General features: G+C 49.6%; 1 protein-coding gene across 1 annotated transcript in view; it reads left to right on the top strand.

The window, feature by feature from the left end:
• B4GALNT3 (beta-1,4-N-acetyl-galactosaminyltransferase 3) overlaps positions 1–24,669 on the top strand; it is a 64,711-nt gene that overhangs the window by 29,690 nt on the left and 10,352 nt on the right. The window contains exons 2-13 of the mRNA XM_039571102.1: positions 10,274–10,377; positions 11,059–11,136; positions 17,705–17,800; positions 18,353–18,443; positions 19,289–19,389; positions 19,760–19,827; positions 20,349–20,427; positions 20,858–20,924; positions 22,629–22,772; positions 23,172–23,281; positions 23,751–23,851; positions 24,486–24,562. Of these exons, the coding sequence (XP_039427036.1) occupies positions 10,274–10,377; positions 11,059–11,136; positions 17,705–17,800; positions 18,353–18,443; positions 19,289–19,389; positions 19,760–19,827; positions 20,349–20,427; positions 20,858–20,924; positions 22,629–22,772; positions 23,172–23,281; positions 23,751–23,851; positions 24,486–24,562 (1,116 nt within the window). The remainder of the gene's footprint in view (positions 1–10,273; positions 10,378–11,058; positions 11,137–17,704; positions 17,801–18,352; positions 18,444–19,288; positions 19,390–19,759; positions 19,828–20,348; positions 20,428–20,857; positions 20,925–22,628; positions 22,773–23,171; positions 23,282–23,750; positions 23,852–24,485; positions 24,563–24,669) is intronic.

The raw sequence follows: 24,669 nt of genomic DNA, 5'->3' as shown, positions 1-24,669 counted from the left end.
TATTTTCTGTGAACTCCCCCCAGTTCCTGCTTTCTTAGTTATTTTTGTCAAGTATGTTGCACAGGCTAGTTTGAGATCCAAAGCAGGACATTTGATGTGGGAGTTAGTTCAGAAAGAGGAGAAACAATATTTCAGAAGTTCATGTTTTGGAATTATGTCACTGGGTAAGAGCTCTGTAAAGAGAGTTTACACAACCCTGATTTTTCCTCATAGCAACCCGTGTTGTGTAAATAAAGCTGTCCCAGAAGCAAATGTCTGTGCTTTGCATCCTGACCCATTGCACAGCATGCATTTGCTTGGAGGCAGGATGCCTGAAGGGAGGACTGGCAGCTTGTTTTGTCCATGTGAGCTTTGAGCCTGTGTCATGGAAGAGCTCGAGCTAGCTCTTGCCCCGTTAGTATTCTGAGGCTTGGTATGGTTTTTAGAGGCATAGGTGTATAGGATTTCCCATTACTTATTAAAATGTTAGCCTGTCTTTGCGTGTTTGTCTGCCCTGACTAGCAGTTGGTATTTGATGATGATTCAGAGGAAATCAGTGTTACAAATCTCAGCTTTGCTAAATAGAGATGCTGGTGTCAAGGTTGCTTGCACAGTTCCACTGCAAAAACAGATGAAGGCTGGCATTTAGGCTCGGAGGCCAGATAGAGCTTTGAGCGTAGATTTGGTGGTGTCAGCATCTGATGAGAAATTTCAGACATTCTTGAAGAATATCCTGATATTCCAGTTGCCTTTTGCTGCCATTTTAATCAATGTTTGATCATGTTTATAGCAGCCTTCCAGTACCTAAAGGCGGCCCACAAGAAAGCTGGAAAGGAACTTTTGACGAGGGCAGGTCAAGACAAGAGAGAATAGCTTTAAACTGAAAGAAGGCAAGTTTAGATTAGCTATTAGGAAGAAATTCTTTATTGTGAGGGTGGTGAGACACTGCTACAGTCTGCCCAGAGAAGTTGTGGATGCCCCATCCCTGGAAGCGTTCGAGACCAGGTTGGATGGGGCCCTGAGCAGCTTGGTCTCGTGGAAGGTGTCCCTGTCCATAGCAGAGGGGTGGGAACTGAATGATGTTGAAGGTCCCTTTCAGCACAAATCATTCAGTGATACCTAAGTCTGAACTAGAAGTTGTAGTTTCGGATCTTGACTCACAATTGTGGAGGTAAACTTGTACACAGGGATTGCACCCAGGTTCCTGAAATTCTTGGGAGTAGTTTTAGAGCCCCATCCAAACCCCAGTAACGTTATTAGAAGAGCTTCATCTGACTCAAAGTGCAATCATCAGATTGTTTCTAATGTGGCATACCTAGAGAGCAGTACCAAAGCAGTACCTCAGTCACCGCACTGCCAGTTCCTCTTTGTTATGTTAGAAGACTTGTTACATTGCTCTAGGTTTGATGTTCATCAGTATTCCTGCTTCTGGTTCCTCCTCAGCAGAGCTGTTGGAGAGCTGCTGTGCTGTCGAGGGGCCTCTGTCTTCAGGGCTTTGTTTGATGTCAGAGCAGGGTGTCCCATGCAGAGCCACGGGCAGAACGGTCCTTCTGCTGTCCCCAAGAACACAGGCAATTGAAAGTAATTTAAACAAACCATAAGGTACTTGTGGGGTGGCCTGCAGGAGAGTTGGCTTCCTTGCCTTGAGGTCAGGTCAATCCTACCTGCACCATTTCTGGCAGGTATTTGTCCAGCCCCTTCTTTATCTTTATTTTCCTCTGTCCAGAATCATGTCCATAGTCTGCCTCCAGGCACCACTGAAGCTGAAAGTGTGGGGCAGTAATTTTGTTGCAATGCTCGCAGAGACGCTGGAAACGATGCATTTCAGCAGGAGGTGACTTCAGGGGGAGAAAATGGCTACAGCAGCTTTGAGCAAAATGGCGAGTAGAAATGGCAAGTGACTGTAAGCAAGGTGTGGGGGTTTTTCTCACGGAAGCAGTGAATGGCATTTTCTACGGCACAAAGTTCCACAGAACTTGACTGAAAATCAAGCTGCAAGAAAATATTTTGGGAATGCTGCATCTACATGGAAGTGGCAAGCTATTGAGCCTCAGGAAAGTCCTCACCCAAGATAAAAAATAATGCATTATCTATGTTTGGTAAAGCAGTAGCAAATGTTGACTTGAAGGTCTATTGCTTAGTAGATGTTCAGCTTCACATCCTAGACAGTTCCTGTATGTAAAAAAAAAAAAAAAAAGTCTTGGAAAGCTCTTTGGGCAGTCTGTGTGCTGCAGTGTTTGGATCCGTTGAGAAAAATGCACTTACCAAAGCTTTCTGAAAGCCTTGTGGATGACCTTGTTGAGCTCTCTTGGCCAGTCCTGTTGCAGAAAGAAAAACAGATGGCAAAGACTGCTGAGCATAAAATTGCCATTTTCTTTCTTTATTTTTGTATGTACCTCCCCATGCTCAGGGGAGGCAAGCTGCCTACATATGTTACTTCTTATTAACTGCATTTATTCAGATCCCGTGGACATCAAAGCAGCAGATCTGTTGGTAGTTGAAAGCATTTAGAAACATGCATCTCTTTGCAAAGTAAGTCCTCACTGCAGTACATGTGAATAAAAGCAAGCAGGAAGCCTGCCAGGTCCGAGTGCAGTGCCTGTGATCTGTTGCACTGAGGCACTGATAAATGGAGGCAAGCTTCAGCTTTTAATAACTTGTTACCTCAGTGGAACAGGCCTTTGTTGCCTCTCCTGCCTGTAAGGGCACGGCTTCACCAGTGCCCCCAGATGACGGGGAGAGTGCCAGGAATACCACTTGCAGTAATCAAAAACAGGTGGAACATCTGCTTTTCATGCTAGTCACCTTGAGGTTTAGGTAGGAATTTTCTAAGTTGTTACTATTATTTGTATTGAAAACAAAATACAGCAGACAGCAGAGTGTGAGTCAGCAGTTGAGGATGTGGTCCCTGGGAGTGAACTGGTAGAAACCCATGCAAGTGTTCCAGGATTAAAGGCATTTTTGAAACAAAAATAATGCCTAATGTTACAGTTCACCATCAAAGTAGCAAATTATTTTTACCTTAGAAGCAGGAATAAAAATCAAAACCTAGCCTTGTATACAAACACCTGGCTCTGTGTTCCTCTCACAACCTGCTGCTTTTTCCAAGTGCTCCAACTACTGAAGTTTGAGCAAGGCAAATCTCACACCAGTAAATGCTTTGATGCAAATCCCATATTTTAAAGATAATGACTGGCAAAAGGCTGGTTTGGTAAGAGTGATTCCATGGTGAGAGCTACTCAAATACCCTTACTCTTGGTATGCCTGGAAGCAGCCCTCTTTGACACTGGCCGTAGCTGCTTTGAGAGTTTTATAGCTGTGCACAAAGACTGTAAAAACAGAGAGACTGCTCTTTGTGGCAATATTGTACAGAGAGGCAGACACAGAGGCAGCCCGTGTGCAGCACAGCGTCTCAGGCACAAGCACACCATAATTGCAGCACAATTGCCATGCCTTCTGTAAATTAGAGAGTGGAACTTGCCAGCAGTTAAGGATTTTAACTGCACAGCTATCATGGCCATAATGCTGAAAATGTATATTACGATTTAAAAGCTTCTATATGTGTTTTATGTGGTTTCAGATGGCCCATGGAATACTACAAGAGGGTAGCAGACTAGATAGCATTTCTCCCTGCTTTGCTGCAGAAGTTAGCAGTGCCAAAATAATGGGCTTTTATCTTATGCTGCTGAAAGCAGCAGTAGGTGCTCTTCTGCTCAGTCTTCATTTGAGCCACTGTTTCTTCCTTCCCCTGAAAAACAAAGTGCTCTGCTCTTCCCCCTTCCGCAGTCTAATCCTTGAGGACTCCTCAGTGCAGTTTGGCAGAGGAGAGGAAGGTGTGGAGGGATTAACTGCATGACTGAAGAGATGAGGATGGGCAGGAGAGGACGCAGGGCTCTTGTTGGCAGCAGTTGCCTCAGGCAGGAGGCTCTGACTGCCCAGCCAAAGCAGGGCCTCTGTGGCTGGGCTCCTCAGCTGGCTGCTGGTCACAGCCACCCTCCCATGCTGGCATGAACTCCTGAACCTCCTGTGCCTTCAGCGTGGCAAGTGAAGACAGGCAAGGGTTTGCAATTGTTTTGCTCCAGTACATTCTGGGTTGAAACAGAGGCATTTCTGGAGCTGGCATAGGAGCTCATGAGGCCCCATAATTTTGAAGGATAATGCAGCAACATGATGATCTTTCTCACTCAGATCCAGCACTGCATCTGCATGTGTGCATATCCTCACTGAGCTTTCAGACAGCAGGCAACATTTGCTAGATAATCTTTTGGCATGGCTGGCTTTAGTGATTTAACTAGGGCAATGGAAATTTTTAGTGACAGAAGCAAGATTTTAATTATATTTTCCACAAAACCGGTTGGTGCCCCAGCCATTGCTTATCAGTTCCTCCTTGCTGCATGAAACACATTTCCTATACTGCTGTGGGGAACAGCAGCAAGGTATTAAATTGTGGGTGAGTCTGGCAGTGAGACTGCTTTAGTGCCCTGGATAGTTAATGTCTGCTTATTTTCTTCTCCTTCCCAAGTGCAATGCTCTGCCTTTTCCTCCGTCATACTCCAAGTACTTTTAATGTTGTGCAGCTTATTGTCAGTGTGCAAAGCCATTCACAGAGCAGTGAATCAGAGTTGTACCTGGAGGAAGAATGGGGTAATTTATTCCTGCACACAAGGTTCCTAACTTGAGATTTGTCCCTGGAGGAGGTCAGCAATCTTATTTGTGGGTTCTGCACTAACCAGAAATGCAAAGGTTTGCAGGGCTCCTTCTGTAGCACTGGGTTTCATGCTCCTTGAATCCTTTTAACTGCAGGAGTATTGTTCCAATCTTGACCTGAGGACAAGGAGTTCACTCTTTTCTGTCTATCCTTTTAATTGACTTAAACAAGTAATCAAAGAGACTCTCTTGGCCTGGCCCTACCCTTGAATGGGAGTTTTTTGGCAGTTTCTCTGACCCTGTCTGTGATTCATGGCTTGACCCAACTCGCCCTTATGTCCAGAAACTGCTGTCCCTTTTCACTGTATCCTTCACCCACATCTGTTTCTAGAAGGTCAGTTTACACCTCATCTTCATGATTTTTGCACTCGGTGTTGTGGGGCTGCGTTGGTGTGTGTGCTAGGCCAGGAGATGGGTGTTGCTTCCCCTGCAGAGCGGCACCAGCAGTAGGGTTTGCTCTGGTCAGGGTGTGTGAAATGCATGTCAAACTCTGTAAATACCTTCTTGTGTTCAGTTTCAAGCAGCCTTCCCCAGCATCTTTTGGACTAGTATGTGTGCAAGGCACCTAGTGGTAGTGTCTGGGGGTATTGGGTATTGCACCTGCATACCTGTTCAGCCAGGAATAACACTGGGAGAGACCTCAAATTGTGCTGAAGTCCCATGGAATAACAGTAAGTTGAAAATAATCAGGATAAGAGGAGAAATAAGACCATCCAAGAGAGGGTTAAAATATCAAGCCATGTTGAGGCATCTGTGGATGCTGGGGGTAATGGAGAACAAAACCCTGCTTCATTCCTGCCAGTTTCTTTCTTGCCCTATCCTTGCAACAAAAAGAGGAGGAGAAGGCTCTCAGATAAGAAGGAAAATGCTTTTGTGCAAAACAGCCTGTGGACCTGCTCTTTCAAGAGGCTGCTGAGTGAAATCATTTAGCAGGGTTACAAAAGGGTTGGCTAGCATGTGGGTGTTAATAGCATTTCCAGCTATGTAAGCAGCAGTAACAACGGCAGAGTAATCAAATCTCATCTTTCAGAGGGGAAGTTGATCACCTGAGTGGGTCTGGGATTTCCCCTTGCACGATTGCCAGGTATCTCCACAGGCTAATTGAAATGTCGAGTGCTGTCTGGGGCCGGGGGCATGGCAGTGGCAGGCTGGATCTAATCTCTGAACACACAGAGCAGCTCTGGTCACACTCCTGCCCCGAGGCCTGATAGCTCCCTGGGTACTGCTGTCTCTTATCTCTGGCTGCGGCTTTCTGCTTTTTTCATTTTTATTTTTTTTTCCTCTTGAACTGGGCTTCAAGTGCATTGCTGTGGCAGAGTTTTTACTGTTGGGTAAGAGCTCTCCATCTCCACTCACAGCTTCCTTCGCTGACTTTTAACCCAAGAGTAGTAAAAAGCATGGCTGAGAAGAGGCAGCCGTGGCCCTTGTGCCTGAGCAGACCCTAGGCAAGACTCATCTCCATCTTAGTTTCTCTTGGTACAGCTTTTTTGTCTCTTAATGTTTGATTCACTGGATCTGTGGGCCACTGGCTCCAGACTGGCTGCCTCTGGTGGGGGTTTCTGCTGTAGGATGCAGCATCTGTTTTGGCCTCCTCTTCAGCTTCTTTGCCTTTTCTTTGTATTCACCCGCCTCTTTTTCCCAGTAGGAAGCTCAGGTCCTGAAGGCTTCCCATCTTGAATCCAGAGGAGCAGCTGAGGGTCAGCCCTGCTGGGCATTTGGGTCCTCAGCAGGCATCTGCCAGCCAGCCTGGTGGGAACAGGGAGAAAAAGGACCACTTTTGTCTGAACAAGAACCACCTTCATGTTTTTGGGCAGTGGCTGATCTCTGTGAGACTGGAACCTTGGACCACTGGGGTGCAAAAGTAGAAAGAAAGATGGGCCTCTGCTTGTAGAGAGGAGATCAGACTGATGCCAAGGAGGGAGGAGTACGTGGCAGCAAGGCTGGCTGCTGCTTCTGGCAAGCTGTGCCTGTGTCAGTGTTGCCTTCCTTGGAGGTGTTTGAGGTGAAAAAATAGCCTTGGAAAACAACTGGTGTGCTTGGGGAAGTGATGGGAAATGCTCAGGAAGTGATACCCAGAAGGGAGAAAGGCAAGGAGCTGGCTGGTGCATCTGTATGACAGGCTAATGCAGCAATGCCTGGCCCAGCATCTTCCCCTGGCTTTGGGACAGGCTCTTCCCAAGCCTTTGATTTCTGCCTTCATGGGTTTTTTGCCTTTGCCCATCCTAGCCAGAGCCGGTTTTGTAGAGGGACTGGAGCAAAACCATCAAAGCTAATAGTTCTGGCATTCCTTCTTAGTAACACTGAAGTGTTTGCTGAGGTAATTTAGTTCTTGACTCCTGCTTTTTCCAGGCGTAGGCTTGTTGACTTTAAGTAGCCATCAAGAGAGTGCTCGAGCTGGTGAGCACTGCTCATGGAGAGCTTGAGGACAGGCTGAACCTGTGGTAGATCACCTCACTCAGGTGCTCCTGAGACAGGGCAGTGGATGTGGCCTCAGGGCTCCACTCTCCAGCTGTCACACAGGAGTGGAGACCTGCAAGGCCATGTCTTGAATCCTGTGACATGTGCTGTGGAGAAAACCTTGGTGAGCAGTTGGCTTTGGGAGGTGTTCTGACTGCAGGAAGCTGCCGGAGATCTGTCTTTTCTGTAGTTTCCTCCCTTTAGTGAGGAAAGCATGGGGAAAACCAGGTCCTTCTCCAAGGGTGTCCTGTGGAGACCCCCAGGGAAAAGCCAATCTTTTCAGAAGGAACTGGAGTGCCAAGAACTTTCTCTAAGGGGAGTGTTGATCCTATTTTATTCTGAAAATCATTTCCTACCACGCTGAGGAATTGGCTTGCCAAAGTGCAAATTACCCAGCAAGGAAATCACTGCCTCCAGATTAATTCGTAGCTCCTTTGTCTGTTCTGTGCTTGGCTGATGTGTTAGGTAAATATTTGTACAACACAGAGAATTGCCTCCCTTTCTTCTCTTTTCCAAGGGTCAAAGAAATGTCAGCCTTTGGCACTTCTGTGCAGCCAGGCTTCTGTGTTTGTGGGGAGGCAGGCTCCGTGCCAGCCATGGAACAGCCAGAGTGGCTGCCTGTGGTGGCCAGCACCCTTCCCAGCAGAGGCAGCTTACTGATGCTTCATCCTGAGCTTATTCCACGGGGCAGTGAAGTGCTGAGTTTAACAATGAAGCCAAATAACCTCTCCCTTCTGCACAAAAGAAAATGACCTGCTTCTCTTGGTGTCTTCCCTCAGTGAATCTCCAGGGGTGAACTGACTTCTATTGCCTTTTTTTTCCCCCCTGATTTTCTTGGTTTCTCTCTAGCCAGCTGGGCTTCAGTGATCCTTGTGGCTCCCTTGCAAGTCAGGATATTCTATGATTCTGTGATACTGGGTGTATTCTCTGAAAAAAAAGCCTGTTGTCCTCTCCCACTATTATAAGGAGCCCTCTAAGTAGCAAGTGCTGAACTTCACATGAACTACAAAGTCTGTTTCAGCCCCATTCCAAGTGGGGCCATGTGTCCAGTTGCAGGACACTCACAAATAGTGGTTTCTGCCTCATTGCTCTGAACAAGGGGGAAACTCACCAGTTACGTGTAAAATTATGTAAAGACGAAGGAATTCCTCCTTTTTTCCCATTACAGTCAGTCTCTGAAGCACAAGTTGTGCTTAGCTGCATTAATCAGTAGATTACTCACCCAGTGTCTGAGAAATCTTCTGCAGAAGACAAATACTGACCTTGATATTTTTAGTCATAAACTTAAACGATTAGCTTCAAATCAGAATCTGGGGGTGAGAAGATCTCAGTCAGAAATTTGTGACTGTTCAGTACCTAACAGGGCCTGAATGAAACCCACACATCCAAGCCAACACCCACATCAGGAAGGCAGGACACCCTAGTTGCCTCTGAGCCTTGTCTCTCACTTCAATCTCTGACTGCTTTCATGTTCCTCACATTTCTTGCACTTTCTTTTTGTTAACTGCCCCCTTTGATCAGCACACCAGAGGAGGCAGCTTCAACATCTTCACTTTCTGCTCACCTCTGTCAGACCCTGTGGGACCCAGATTCAGGAGCAAGTGGAGACAGAGGTTTTCAACCCTATTTGTAGTTACAATAATGGGCCAAGAGCTTAGCGCAGCCAGGGAGGGGGATCTGGCAAAGGGCTGTCTGTGAATTCTAGTTCCTGGGGTGGTTTGGGGTTTGCCTTGGCCTCTGTGTAGCCCAGAGATGTTTGGGGGATGATCTAAGCCATGTGGCTTGTAAAAGCCCCCTCCAAAGCAAACGGATGGAGCATGCTCCTGCCTAAGGCACAGCGGGTCTCCCGTGCTGCTGGTTGGGTGGGCACGGTGCAGGTAGGTGGGTTGGGTGAAGGTGGCTGTGCTGGCTATGAAACAGCAGATGTTTCCCCAGCAGTGGGCTGTTTGTCCCCCTCAGAGCACGTTCCTGCCACCTCTGGCTGTAGGAATAGTGTAGAAGGCTCAGACCATTCACCTGAACGCTCAGACCTGAAGCTGTCGGGGTGGTTCCCTGTATATACCAAGGCAGCCAATTTCTGTGGGCCTCCTAGAGCTTTGGGGAGGAGCTTTTTCCAGTTTTAAAGAAAAAGGGGAGAGAGCCTGGCTCTGCTCTCTGGTGTGTGGGTGCTGAGCTGGGCTGCCACCAGCCTGGCAGAAGCCAGGGCTGGTGGAGGTTTTGGCACTTGCCCCTCAGGCTGGAGCTGTCGTGCAGCGTGGGCACAGCACTGAGCTGCTGGCAGGCTGGTTAGTTGCTGATTAAGTGCCAAAATGTTTATCAGATCTGAAAACCACAGAGTGTGAGGCGCTGTAGCACTGCTGGGAGGTCTGAGCTCCGCTCACCAGCACTGCCTCATTAGTGACAGGGGCAGCAGGCACGGGGAGCTACAAGGTTCTGCTGCACCTGCTCGTCTTTGTCCCTCCTACGCCTGGGAGGTCACTAAAGCTTTGGAAGGAAATCAGAATTGATCCTGACTTCTGGATTGAGCAGAATGAGAGGGGGAGGGAATTTCAGATGAAGTTGCTTTGAACCTGGAAGGTGACTTCACTTGAATAGCAATGTCCTTGGCTGCATCACTGCCAATATTTCAGGTGTTGCAGATGAGTGTCCATAATTTCCTTCAAGAAAATATTAGCTTTTTATTGTGAAAATAGGTGCATATAAGAATAATATGCTTTTGATGGTTAAATTAATTAGTAATCTAGTTATTGTCTTGTTTTTCTTTAGCACTGCTAATTGATAAAAATTGATGTTCTTTAGTTTGACCACTGGGATTATCTGAGTAATCTAAAAGAAGTTCCCAGTCCTGTGGTGGTTAATGAAATCTCTGACATATATTTTAGAACTATGATGAATCTTCAATTTATGTGTTAAATTAATAAGAAGGAGGGAAGAGCTTTTAAGGAAGATAAAGGCAATTTTTCTCTCTGTGCCAGTCTGCCAACTCCAAGCAACATAAACAACTCCTGGTCTCCACTGGACCATTCCAGACTGTTAGAGGTCTCTCAGCCTTGTAAAGACTAGTTTATTCTGGTGACTGCTGTACTTTTTTTACCCTGTTCCCTGACACCTTTCTGTTTCCTCTGCACAGGATACGAAAGCTGGAGGGAGCTTGCTAAGGTTCTGTCAGACACCAGTGTCCCAGGTGGGGACACAAGCCTTCAGCTTGACTACCCACAGAAGCTGGGACACCAGGTGAGGAGGCTCGGGCTGCCTTCTGAGCATGCAGAAGGGCAGCCCTTCCTTTCTGCTGCTGGCCCCAAGAGACAGCTCTCTCTTCTCACAGGAAAGAGAGCTCGCCACAGGGCAAGCTCTGAGCTGACTCACAGCTACGTGAACGGACAATGGCTCCGCTGTAGTCAATTAAGTTATTTTAGGTGTGCTGAGCTGCTGCGGTGGGACGAAGCTGGCTGGGTTTGTGGCACAGGAAGGCAAGATGGAAGCAGAAGCGAAAGATCAGGAGAGAGTTTGTTGCTCTCCAGTGAGGCACATCTCAGTACTGTTGACTGAAGGCAGTGATGGAAGACGATTGCTTGGACATTTTTGAACCACAGATGGGGGGAAAAAAAACCCCAGAGAATGACCTAAGTTTTAACTCTGTGCTAGCACACAGTTACAAAATACTGACATCCTTTTCCCTCAGTAGTTCACCGTGGAAATGTGCTGTCAAAAAAGCCAGGGAGCATTTTCATCCTGCTATGTCCATGATAACTGGCCTGTCCTTTGGAAGGGGAGCTTGAGAACTTGTTTTATTTTCTTAATTGTTCTTACGACCAGGTTCGAGCCCTCTTGTAGAGCTTGTATAGAACTGTCTTGTACTTGTCACTGCCATGTCATTTATCAGGTTATTTTGACTTTTCTCTACCTGTATTTCAGATCCAAGAGCTGCAAAGAGGTGGGAGGAATAAATCAAATGGTGCAGCTGTGGACAACCCTGTCCCATGGATGCCAGAGGTGGGTGCCTTTCTCCATCATTTTGTGTGAGGGGGGCATAGCTGGAGGCCTGTACAGCAAAAATGAAAGGCAGGGACGTCTGCCTGGAAATTAATTCATTTTGCTAGAAGTCCATTCCCTATCACCTTCTCCCTGCTTAATGACACTTCCAGACCTGACTAATCATCTGGAAAGACTGGAGTGTCCAGATTCGAGATAATTTGGTGTCTCAAGGCTCCGAGCACCCACCCGCAATTCCCTGAGAGCAGGCAGCCCACTGCCTTCCTGAAAAGTGAAGTTTATTCAGGGCTAGGGTGTGTAGGGCCAAGCATCCAACAAGCAAATACATGACTGTGGCACACAGAAGTGCCACACTCTGCTCTTGCTCTGGCTTTCACTGTCCAACCCCTGCGTGTCATACGTGGAGATTTCTCCACTTCAGTGGCACTTCCATGAACAGGGACCCTCTCTGGTGACCCTTGCAGACTGGGGTAAACACTCCCTTTGTTTCCTTCATGCCTCGATTATTCTTTCTTCCCCTGTTCCCTTATCTCATCATTCCTCTTCAGATAAGGGAGCAATGCAGCCTGCTTGTAATGAGAGGGACACCAGCCAGGGGGCATTTAGTTAATGGAGCCAGCTCACTAAATTCCTCAAGGTGATTAGAGACCTGCACAAATTAAAGGGCCTCTGTGACTCCCGCAGGGAGGGAGCAGGCTGCTGGGCCTGCACTCAGCACTTCAGATCTCACTGGTGATGGAGGGAGCGTGTGTCCATCCAGCCAGAGCAAGGAGCAGCTCAGGTCCCTGCAGCAGGAAGCAGCCAGCACCAGCCACCCTCCAGTGCCCAGAAGCAGAGCAGACCATTGATCTGTTCTGCATCAGAGCGTGGGCTCTGGTGTGCTGGGCACAGCTGGAGCCTGGGGCCTTCCTCCAGCTGCAGGGCTGTGCAGGCAGGTGCAGGCAGGGCTGCCTCTCAGGGGAGCAGCTGCTGGCCAGGAGCCAGCGGGATGTCAAGGGCTGCTGCTGTGCCCAGGGATGACACCAAGCATTTGCTGCTCCCCTCTCCCATGGCACTGGGCGATACAGGCTCTGCGTGGCATCCCCCAGCTTCCCTGAGGCTGTGCCCTGTGTCACTGATCCCCTCCCTAGAGATTTCTCAGAGCTCTGGAAAGTGGCCACCTGTGGTGTGGGATGAGCCTTTACCGGGTTAGAGTGCAGCTGGTGGGGTGCACACTGTGGCCTGGACACTTTTCTCTTTGGCCTTATAAGGCAAAATTTCCTGCCCTTGCTGCAGCACTGTGTGTACCCAGAGGGTCAGCAGAGTCCCCCTGACTGCAGACAGAGACCAGTGGTTCACCAGTACCAGCTGCAGGAGGTGGAGAGGGATCATGGGCACGGCTCTGGATAGAGCTGCTTGCTGTCCTCCTAACCACTGACTGAAATTTCTCCCAGCCTGGGGATTAAGTTTTTCTGTGACTCTGCCCAAATTAATTACCCAGGATTTATAATCCCATTGTGCCCTTCCCACAGCATCTCTAATAACTTAATTGCAGCCTTATTCCTGGGGCAAGGGACACCTGGTTGCCTCACACAGGTCAAGGAGCTGGGCTTTGTTTGAATAGAGAGGCATATTCCTGACAATCATAAATAATTAACAGAGTTTCAAGGTGAGCTGGCAGCCAGCATTGCCAAAAAAAGGACAGGTTTCCATTTTCCTCTCTCAGTTTCAGGATATGAGATAGGCAGCTTAAGTCTTCAGCCTTGGATAATGTGGTAGGAAAGTGTGCTCACTGGAAATCCCTAACTGAAGTTTTGCTCTGGCATCTAGGGGAAAGCAGGGTTCAGCCTCGCTCCTGGTTCCTCAAGGTGCCTGGGCATATGATGGTCCCTATCCTTACTGTCACTTCCAGGCACCAGAGCAAAGTCTTCCAGCTCCCAACATCACCCACTGCCTCCTCAGGCTGGAGAGGTGTGGGGTGTTTTGTTTCATTAATTCAGAAAGGTGCCTGGCTATCATCAGGGTGAACCTGCCCTGTGGGCTGTGAGTGTTACCATTTGACAGTGTTCTAGGTGTGGGGAGGACTTTCAGGAAAGTGACTGGTAAGCCAGACTGTTCTCATTCACCTCTGCAAAAGCACCTGCTCAGCTCTGAGACGAGAAAGGTCTGGGCAGTGCTGGGGTGCATTTAAAATGTCCTTTCCTCCTTCACGTCTGCGCAGCCTCAGGAGTTCCTTCTCTCTGAAGGGAGGTGTGTGGGATGTCCAGGAGCACAGCCCCTTGCAGGCAGCACCTGCACAGTTGCACAGCTGCTGCACGAAACCAAAGGATTGTGCTGGAGTGTTGTCCTGCTACCAAACCTGCCCGAAGAGGAAGCATCCTTTCCTGAGAGGACTGAAAGACAGAGCTGTTGCTGCTCTGCTGATGTCCCTTCCCTGTCTACTCGTGCCCACCCAGACAGGGGGGCTGTGTTGCTAACTTGTCTTGATGGATTCCCACAAGTGCCCAGCACAGCAGAGTGTGCAGCCAAGCCCAGCTGCTGGCTGCTGAATGTCACCCAGTCAGGGGAGCTGGGCCAGGCAGGAGGAGGGGCCGCAGCCACTCCGAGGAGACAGAAGAGTCTTACAAACTCAGGAGTTTCTGGTTGGCAGCACAATGTCGCCTTTCTTCCCTGGCTCAGGCTCTCTCTGTGCCCTGTTTATCATTCTGTGGACTGCGTGCAGCTACGCAGCTGATTTGCCTCTGTGGTGCCAAAGCCGCCCGGGATTAAATTAGGAAAGCCTTCTCTTCTCCATCCTGCTCCAGTTACAGGGCAGGAGGTCGTGTCTCTGCTGCTGCAATCCTCTCAGCTTTGTTGCTTGCCCAGATCTTTCTTCCCTGGCCTCCTTGCTCAGCAGGAGCCCCTGGGTGTGTGGTGCCACCCCCCAGATAGTTTTGACATGAGAGGGTTTGGGCTAGGAAGAGTTCTGGGCTCTGTGTTCCTGCTCCTCCTCTACGGTCAGTTTTTGTAGCAGGGGCTGATAATCTAACATTTCTCACTGGAAGGAAGCGGAAATACCAAAGTCTTTTACTGCAGCGCCAGGGCTGCAGGCAGACATTACTGCAGCCTGGGAGGGTCAGCACCGGGGTCAGACCAGCCACAGCCCTGGAGGGGCATGGCTGCATCAGTGCCAAGGCAAGGGCCTGGCCCAGCTGTCCCCTCCCTGCGCTTGTAAGGGTTCAGCTCCCCCTCGCCGGGACCGTGCTGTCGCTGTGCTCAGGGGGGGACAGCCTGCCCGGCCCTCCCTGGGGTGAAGAACCCCGGTGCTGTGCTCCAGGGCACACTCACACTGTGCTGACTGTGCCCGTGGGGTGTGACCTGTGCCCGTTCTGGGTCTGAGCTGGGATCGTGCACTGCTGCTATTACAGCAGGGTGATAAGCAACTGGGAAGAGGTGTTGGGACAGGGAGAAACCTCAGGGGCAGGAGGAGCCCTCTAAATGGGAAGCCACAGATCACATAAAACCCTCTCTCATTGGAAGCTCAGACTCATGGCTTCTATACCTGGTTCTGGCCAAATCAGTCTATCCAGAATTTTCAAAGCAGATGTTTTTAAGTGGAGAAGGGGAACTTGTCACTTGCTAGGTCCTAAATTTTCCAGCCCTTTACAAAACAGGGCCAGGTAGTTCCAAGCTGGGAAGTCAAACGTAGCAACCATGTTTTAGAATCACATTCTAAAAACCGTGTTTTAGAAAATCCATTGACATTTCTGTGTGCATGAACTGGGAATGGTGGCGATGTTGATCTATAACTGCAATCTGCAAAAGCCCCAAGCAGGAGATTTTTCCGGCATGTTCCATGAGAGGATACTCATATAGCAAACAGAGGAATTTCTCAGCTGCCTGTAATGGGCGGCCATGAATTGAGTTGGAGGGACAGAGGTGATAGAGTTTCAAAACAGCTGCTACACTGATGACTCGTGGGGGTCTAAAATTAAAGCTCAGCTCAGTTTTCAGTCCCAAAGCAGCACTTTGGGCAGCCAGCACTTATCTGTCAATAATGTTCTTTTTTTTCCTTTAAGAGGAAACAGAAAGTAAGTTAAGCTGCTGCAACTCAGGATAAAATCTGTTGATTTAGAAAAGATTTTAAAATTGCATGCAAGAAGTATTTATTATTTACCAGTTAATTATTTCTAGTAGCTGTGAGTGCAGGAAAGCAAAGTGATCTCATTAACTCCTGCCAGAATCTCCTCTCTGGAGGCTTTGTAAAGACTTTTGTAGGAGGCAGGAGTGTTGGGCTAGAAATCTCGGGAACTACCTCTTTACGTATTGATGGTACACCTAGTACAGTGGTGTCTGCCTTATTTTTTAGTAGGCTGCCCTCTCCCTAATACTGCCAAACTGTGCAGTAAAGTGTTGTATTGCAGGGGGACTGGTCCAAGTTCTACTCTGCAAACATTTGAGCAAGTCTAGCCAGTCTTTTGGGGTTTGCCCCATAAATATCTGGTTTTGCGTTTGGGCTGCCCCGTGTCAAAGCCAGGCCAGCTTCATTGCAGTCCCGAGCTTTGGGAGCATCCCCTGGGTCTGTCTGTGGAAGGAGTGGGTTGCAGTGCCAGCTTGTCCACAGTGTGGGAGTGTTGTGCTGCGTTTCACAGCGCTCTGAGCCTGCTGCCTGCAGTGTGCAGAAAGGAAAACCTGCATTACTTGTGGGTAGCAGCAGGCTTCCATAGGACTCAGTTTCTGGCAGTGACTCCGTGGGAGCCCAGCCTGTTCCTCTCACTTCATGTTCCACAAGAAACAGCAGTTGTCATTATTTGATTTGGCTGAGAAAAGCAGTGTAAGACCCTTGGGTGTGAACCTGGATTTGGCCAAGGGGCACGGGACTGCACAGCAATTAAATTGCAATTCAGTGTCATGCTTGCAGAGATTTGTGTCGCAAGTTCCTGCAGAGTCCCGGGTTTCTCTGGGCTGCATCCGTCACCCTGAGCCCTCCATCTGTCTCCACTCTGATCCTGTGCATTGCTCTGAGGAATTACATCCCTTTTGTCTCGCTGCTTTTCCTCTTGTCTGGTGGGCAGAATCCAGGCTGAGGGATGTCAGCAGAGGAAGGAAGAGGAGAAGATGTTACTGGGGGGCATCGTGGGCTTGCAGACATCCATCAAGCCCTGGCACTGAGGACACCAGTGAGAGAGGGCTGACGAGAGCCCACTCCAGAATCGCAGTGGTTGTGAACGTGCTTTGCCTGGCACACAGAAATGGTTTTCGCATGCACGACTAAAGTCCACAGCTCGCAAGGAGCATTCCTGCTGCAGAGCCAAATCTGCTTCACGGCCTTCCTTCAAGCCACAGTTCATTTCAAAACACATCCCCAACCCACCATCCTGGCAAAAATAACTCAGTGGAGAAGTTTCTCTGCCAGGAGTGCACAGAGAGGCTGGACCCTCCTCCACCGAGCTGCTTCAGGCCTGCTAGAGTCTCTCCAGTGAAAACTAGGAATTTGCTGCCATCTGTAGACATTTGGGTGCTGTTCAGGCCGTTTTCCCAGCCCTGCTCCCACAGCCCTTATATAGGCAAGGCAGCCACAGCAAAACCGCCACAGTCCCAAGGCAACCTATTCCTTTCCTCAGCATTTTGCCATCTAAGGTAGCTTGTACTGTCTCCAGCTTATTTATTCCTCACTGTTGGATGCCAGTCCTGCAAGGAGGGTTTCAGCATCTAGCTCCACTGGTTGCAGGCAGAAACTGGACTTTGTTGGGGGGCAGACAGTGATTCCCTTCTGAAAGGCTCTGACAAAAATAAAGTCTGTCCTTTGAGGAGTGTGTTGCTGAAGTCCCACGGTGGCCAGCAAGCTTTTCCCAGCCCGGCTGTGCTCCAGGTCTCAGCTGGACACCGACAGCCTCTCCTGACAGGGCTGGCTGCATAGCGGGGACCGGACTCACACTGCACACCCTCCTGTGCTGCGCGGGGTGGAACCCCCACTTCCCTCAGTGTTTCTGTGTCTCTGCAGGCACATGGAGGCCATGCTGCCCACTGACCTGCCTGTGCTGCTGCTCCCCGCCCTGCCAGGCCTCCATCTCCCCGTCCCCACCGTCCTCTGTGAGCTTTACCTCTGAGACATACTTTGAGAAGGTGATCTGCCATCTCCCCTCCCTAGGGCGTCCCCTCTTCCTCAGGTCAGGAAAACAGCCCTGAGATGGTGAGGGAGTCCAAAACACCTTCTTGCAGAATGTAAGATGTTACATCATGGGGAGCTATTGCCACCCTGCAGCGTGTTCCACACCACGGCCTCGGAGCACGGCCCTCTGGTCAAACACCTCCTTGATGGAGCAACTCCCAGCCGTGTAACTGAGATGTCCCAAGCATTAGCACAGTTCCCTGGTGCTGTTCAGTCGTGTGGGCCAACCCCACACCCTCAGCAGATGAGAAGCATCTGGACCTGGACACCATGGGCTCTGGACCCATGTCTGCTGCAGACCAGTCCATCGTAGCAGAGGAATTTTCTTTCACTCTCCCAAGCGCTCCAGTACCGGGGCCCTGGCCAAGGCTGTCAGAGCAGGGGAAGGATGCAGGACATGGATGCAACAATTCATGGTGCCCCACTTCTGCCTTCTAGTTCCAGGGCCAGGCCAACCTGCACGTGTTTGAGGACTGGTGTGGCAGCTCCATTGAGCAGCTCAGGAGAAACCTCCACTTCCCCCTCTTCCCTCACGTGAGTAAGACCATGACATGCAGTGTCCCGCACTGCCTGGCTCAGCTTCCCAGGTGGATCACCCATGCTCCCTTCACATTCTGTCCCTATCTCGCTCTGTCCTGCTGTTTGTTCAAATCCACCACCTCCTTCTCAACCATCTGCTCCATCCTCCTGCTGAGGGAGCAGGAAGCTTTCACGAGGGTTCAAGTGTGGCAGCTCCTCTGCTGCACAGGGGAGGGTCATTTCACGTGTACTGGCCTGCCAGGGCTCAGACACAGGCTGAAGGAGCCCTGTATTTGGTGCTCTCCTTCCAAGTGGCTAGGGAATGCCATGGCCTGTCCCCACCATCTCAATGGCATCCCCCATGTAGCTCTTCCCTCCACAGCAGCACCTGCTCCACCTCATTTCTTATTTGCTTTGCTCTTTTCCTCTGCCTCCATCACATCCTGTACCCCACCCAGAGAAAACCTCGTACTTCCCTCTGCCCACCTGTCCCACGGTTTTTGATTCTCCCCTTGTTCCTGTCACATCTAAAATTATTTTTATAATTTTTTTCTTCTTCCACTTCAGACAAGAACTATGCTGAAGAAGTTGGCTGTGTCCCCAAAATGGACCAACTATGGTCTCCGGATATTTGGCTACCTGCATCCTTTCACCGATGGTGAGGGTTCTGAGTGCCTCTTGTCACCTTCCCCTCCTTCCCCTCCTGGTGCTGCACCACTGGTGCCCTCATCCTGGCAAGCCCAACACCAGGTCCCTCGTGTGGGTGGCGTGCGTGACTGGCCGTGGCCTTGGCGTGGCTGGAAACACATCTGCCTGCCTCCCTTGTAGGGTGGAGAGGAAAAGCACAGAAGCAAGCAGATGGGAAGTGCTAGATAAATAACAATGCTGTTGTGAATGCACAACCCCATGGCGTGTATGTGGGCACGAACAAACCCCGAGCTTTTCCTCCCTCCCTCTCATGGCCAGGACTGTACATGACATCACTGATGTCCCTGCTGCTCCCATGAATGCCAGCTGACAGCAGCTGGCATCTGTATCCCCAGCTGCATGCCTCTGCCCGGAGCAGCCTCTGGCACTCGCCCTCTGTCACGGGCCCTGGCCTGCAGCTGCCATCCCCGTGACCCTGGACAGAGAGTGAGCCTCAAGCGCCTCTGTCTCCCTCTGTGGCTCCATGTGCACATGCCTCCATCCAAACAAATTTGCTCTGGAAACAAAAGGGGTGTCAGGGAGACTTAGCATAGACTCGTTAGCGTTCCGGGTTAGGTGTCAGGTGAAGCCAGTGCAGGAGGGGCAGTGAACCAGCGACATCTGTAAAGTTTGTTTTCAGTCACAGCAGAGTTAAGAGAATTCAGAGAGGGTCAAAGGAGGGAAGGTGATAATATCAAAAGGGAAGGTGTGGTCTCACCAGGAAAAAGGGCAAAGATCCCATTTTAGAGGAGCAGGATCTGTTCTGTGCACAAGCCCTTACCCAAAGCCCTACTTACTCCCTCCATCTCTCGACAGGGGAGTTTCAGTTTGCCATTGCTGCGGATGACAATGCTGAGTTCTGGCTGAGTCCAGATGAAAAGCCCTCTGGTCTCCAGCTGCTGGCCAGTGTAGGCAAGGTACAGTGCATGCTGCACGGCTTCTCCCATCGAGGCTGTAGTGTTTCTGTGGGAACAGAGACCTTCCTGACTCACTGCTTCCCTGGACTTCCCAAGTTTCTTTCCCTGCCCAACTGCAGAGAATGTCAGCGCAGATGCCAGATGGGTATGACATGTGATACCTTAAGCCACTTACCTCTTGGTAGTGCTCTTGGGAGTCCCTTGTTCACAATTAAGGGACTTCAATCTGTCCACAGGTGGTGGATTTCACAGATGACTTACCAGGAGGAATTGGAGGGAAGAGGGAGCTCAATTTTCCTTTTATCACTGTCAGTGCAGTAACAAGGGAAGAAACTCATCTTAACTAGAGCCATCTTCTGTCTCTTCACAGACAGGGAAGGAGTGGACCGCACCAGGAGAGTTTGGGAAATTTCACAGCCAGAAGTCAAACATGGTGAGGTGAGCGAGCAAAGTCCCTCAGTCTCAGCCACCTCTGCACATGACCAGGAAATCACAAGGACAAGGGAAAGCACCCAGGCTTGTCCTGAAGAATTTAGCAATACAGAGAAAGGGGTTACTCTGGGGTATTGCTGAAGCTTTGCTGATTTACTGCAGGAATGCAACACTGAATTTTTCTTCCCTGGAGCAATCAGTCACCAGTACATCCATACTCCCCTATATGAACTATATCCCGAGCTTCCTGCCTTGGAACTGGCCAGGTTTCCCAGAGGCCAAAACCCAGCAGCTGACACTGAGAGGGAGTTATTCAGAGTTAACTGAGAAGGGTCTGGAGTGCTCCAGGTGCACAAGTGAAGCTACCTATCTCAGTGTCAGGATCTGGATTTTCTTGGCAGCGCTAACCTTGCTTACCCTGAGAATTAGGTTGTTTCATGGGTGTGGTTGCTCTCCACTCATTGTCTGCTGACAAGCTAAGAAATGTTCCTTTATGCTTCTAGTGACAGACACCTTGTTCTTCACAGGCTGTCAGCGGCAGGCAGGTACTATTTTGAGGTGCTGCACAAGCAGGATGACAGAGGAACGGACCATGTGGAAGTAGCAGTGAGTCTGTGGAAATGGTGGTCCTGTATGTGTGTCCCCACAGAGCTCGGGAATGATGTTTGTAACCATTTCCCTCCTTCCCCAGGCCACAGCTCCTCATTCCATGAGAGGCAGCTAATCCCTTCCAGAGCCCTTACCTACTTCTGTGTGGGGTAGTCCTGGCTATGTGTCAAGACCCCTTCCTCTGCTTGCTTGGGATAGATCTGCCTTCTCTGGAGTCTATTACAGCTTTTTGTCCTTTCCTGTTGTGGATGTGTCCTGGGGGATCTCAGCTCATTCCCAGTGTTTTGCTGCTGGGTCAATTCGGTCCTAGTAGGGAGGAAGAGGAAGCTGCGAGCCCACATGGTGAAAAACATCTTCTGTGTGTTCCTTTCGTTCAGGCTTGGTTAACTCCATAAGCACTTCATTTTAATGTGTTTCTCTGTTCCAGTGGAGGCTGAATGACCCAGAAGCGAAGTTCAAAGTCATTGACTCCCAATATCTCTCCCTTTTTGCTAGTAAGTATCTTCATCACAAGTTTTCCCAAGCACCTCCCCATTCTTCCTAAATGTATCAGCATCCAGTGTTTCACCGTGAATCATTGTCTAGCCAGGCATATACCAGGCATACACATCATTAGGAGAAAAAGGTGGAGACAGTTCAGGGGAAAGACTTCTGGACAAGGGTGTGAGTCATTATTAAACACAGGAGAATCGGAAGTAAGGTTGGAACATTATTTCAGGGGAGTCTAGATGTAGAGAGGAGAGTCTCTGAAGGTGAGGAGTGTTCTAGATTGAGAGTAACACAGGATGGAGTTTGCTTGCTGCGAGCCAGGGGAACTTGAGTCCCATGACATGGGAGCTGTGGGGGTGCGCTGCCAGCTGGTCACAACCAGGGAGAAGGGGCTGCTGTGGCGCTTCAGGAGACCTCACTCTGGATCCTGAGCACAGCAGGATACACTGTCCGTGCTGGGGGATGCTGCTTTCTCTCGTCCCTTCGAGTTGGTGCTGGATTGCTGCAGACGCATCAGTCCAGTCCCTCCTCTTTTGTCAACCCTTCTTAGCACATCAAGTGATGGCATTATCAGTTAAGAAGCTCCTTAGTCCTGTTTACCCTTACCTAGGTTTGTCAGCATCAGCTTCCTCTGCCAGCATTCCCCCTTTCCGTATCTACTGCTGTTGCCTTCCAACATTTCTGGGCTTTTTTCCATACCAGCCCTTGAGTGCAGGGAAGACTCCCTGATGTAATGGAGACATCTGTTTGCTGTGTCTTGGATCGCAACCTGCTGCTATATTTTCTGAAACCTGCCATTTGGCCAGGACTAGGCTTTCCATTAGGTCTTCCATCTTCATTCTTTTTCCATCTGCTCTTTTCTTCTTATTAATTCCCTGTAGAATAGAAGACTGACATCCCAGAAGATCCCTTCGTGATTAGGTACAGTGCTGCAGTCACATTTTTATCTGTCACCTTCTGCCCATAGTTTTTCCCTCTTTCATATTAGCCTTTGGCAGTATCACATGACATCGCATTCTTTCTGGGGTCCCATGTAGTTCAGTACCCAAAAGTTGCACACCAGTGCCCTTGGGAGGATATTGCTTTTCCCTCATGGATATTTATTCCATTCCCCTCATTTTAGAGTAAGATCCATGGAGACATGAAGTCCTGTGACAGCAGCACCCACGGAAAAATGTAACCACTACCCAGTCTGGAGTTTGAGCTTCCTGTTGCTCTTGGCTTACTGTGGGGCTTCATTCCCTTTCTGGAGTAACATCCTCCTCAGTAACTGAAGCTCTTGCCCCAAGGTCCTGATCCTTTTCCAGCACAGGCAAAAGCTTTGCTCCTCAGGTTTCTCCTCCCATTCACCTTTCTTTATCTCCTTTGAAAAGAAACTTAATCCTAATAATACAGAGGTGTCCAGTAGTTCCTGCCAGCATGGGGCCTATTCAGCACACCACTGCTGGTGTGTCCAAGGCAGGAGGTCATTTTCCTGCACTGCTCATCACTCTGTGTGTTTGCCTTCAGTGACAGCCACGTTCCCACCCCACAGCTTCTGTATCTCCAGCTTTCTGTGTCAGAGCCTTTCCTTTGCCTCTGCCAGAGACAGCATTAGTGCCACGGATGCAATGCCATTTGGCAAGGGCTGACAATGGAGAGAGGTGCTTTTTGGGACAAGGGACAAATTAGCCCTTCCGTCCCCCTTGTGTTGTGTCTCTGGTTTCTAGACGAGACGCTCTTGAAGATGGATGAGGTTGGGCACATCCCGCAGACGCTGGCCAGTGGCAGGAGCCGGCCTGCTGATGGCGCCGGCAGCAGGGCACACCCCGCTGACATGTTGAAGCCTGACCCCCGGGACACTCTTTATGAAGGTAAGACTTGCAAAGCAGCTGAGGAGGTAACTGCAGCCTGTGCAGGAGCACAGCTGGGAAGGATTGTCCTCCCACACCGCGGTTATCTGGGCCGTGCTTTTTTATCCCTGGTGCAGAAGAGAGGGGCAGCGACAGTATCGGTCACTGTAGGAGAGAAAGCACAGACTAAAGCCAGCTCCTCTTTCTTGGTATGCAGCTCACACAACATCCCCAAGCACGTTTTTGTGTAAGCATCTTAAAGGAATGTAAAGAGTTGAGCTGTGCAAGAAAGTTTGTTTAATCTGTTTTTTACTATTTCAGATGGATAAATAGAACCCGGGGACAGAAGTGGCTAAGCTGGTGCGTGGGTTGCAGCAGGGCTCCTCCTGCAGCTCTTGCCTGTGTGTTCCTTCTCCGCAGTGCCTCTGCTCAGCAAGTCCCGTGTGCGCCGGGCCCTGCCAGACTGCCCGTACAAGCCCAGCTACCTGGTGAATGGATTTCCTCTGCAGCGCTACCAGGGGCTCCAGTTCGTAAGTTGGGTTTCTTAATCGGGTGCTTGCCCAGGAATACACGAGGAGGAAGGAGAGAGATCCCATTAGCCATGGGGCCTGAGCTTGCCTTCACAGGGAGTCTCACAGTGGCTGAGGATTTCGTTCTCCATGGGGGGACTGTACTACGTGTGGATTACTAAAGTCCTCTCTTCAGGAGGACTTGCCCACCTCTCTCCCACTTAGTTCTCCCTCTGTTGTAGGACTTAGGCTCACAGTTAGAGGGGTGGACAGATGCTGAGAGAGAGAGGAAAAGGCACATCCATACATGTATCCTAGCATGCTTCTTTCTGTTTTCAGTTCTCACAGCCTGCTACTGGAGAGGCAGAGAGTGAGCAACTCCTGCTCCCTCTAAAAAGGGCTGGTTACCCTGCAGCTACATCTGGGTCACCTTGTGACTGATGTCTGGCATTTATGAGGGTTTTACTTTGTCTTTCTCCCTTCTTCCCAGGTTCATTTATCCTTTGTTTACCCAAATGATTACAGCCGTCTGAGCCACATGGAGAAAGACAACAAATGCTTCTACCAGGAAAACCCTTATTATTTGGAAAGGTAGGATGCTGTGAATGTGGGTTTAGCAGGGTGGGGAGGAGCTTGAAGGCTGGAATTGGTGTGGAATTTCATGCTCACTTCTGTAGAATTTTCTTAATTCTTAAAGATCCCGTAAGTCTTGCAAAACATTAAAGCATTTATAGTTTCTTTTGATGACTTAAGTGAAAATATGTTTAGGTCTCAAGTGGAAACTACCAGTGCTTTTCTTGCACTGTTAACCCAGTAGCTGAGTCAGAGCATGTTTGTTCTCCTGCATCAGGGAGTGTATTCCCAGCAAGCTTGGCCTGCCAGTGGCTGAAGCCTTCTGATAGCTGACACAGTGAAAGCCAAACCGTGCTCACTACCAGGCCTCTCTCTGGGGGAAGAAATGCATGTCACTCATCCTCACTGGTGCCCAAATCCCAGTGGTGGCCCCATAAGGGAACTGCCGCTTGCATGCTCCCTCCCTGCAACAGTCAGACACCTTGTGCAAGGACTCCCACCCATGCAGGAGGACTTTTTTGCAGGTTAAGGAGGGTCACTTTCCTAGAGAAATAACTGATGATGGCCTCCCTGTGCTCAGGATCTTCTTCCTCCTTCCAGGAAAGGGCAGAGTAGCTTTCATCAAACTTGTGTTCTGCTCTTCCCTCTGCAGATTTGGATTTTACAAGTACATGAAAATGGATCGGCCAGAGAACAGCCTGGACTCTGGAGAAAAGACAGAGCAGCCAGGTAGGGGCCCTAATGCCAGAACCCAGAGGATCCTTTTATCTGGCACTTTGGAGTGTGGTCTTGCAGCACCAGCTGAAAGAAGCTGTTGACTTTCCATACCAAGGAAG

This window comes from Corvus cornix, chromosome 1A (genome assembly GCF_000738735.6).
Source record: "Corvus cornix cornix isolate S_Up_H32 chromosome 1A, ASM73873v5, whole genome shotgun sequence".
Classification (NCBI taxonomy): domain Eukaryota; kingdom Metazoa; phylum Chordata; class Aves; order Passeriformes; family Corvidae; genus Corvus; species Corvus cornix.
This window is presented reverse-complemented; position numbering and strand designations above follow the sequence as displayed.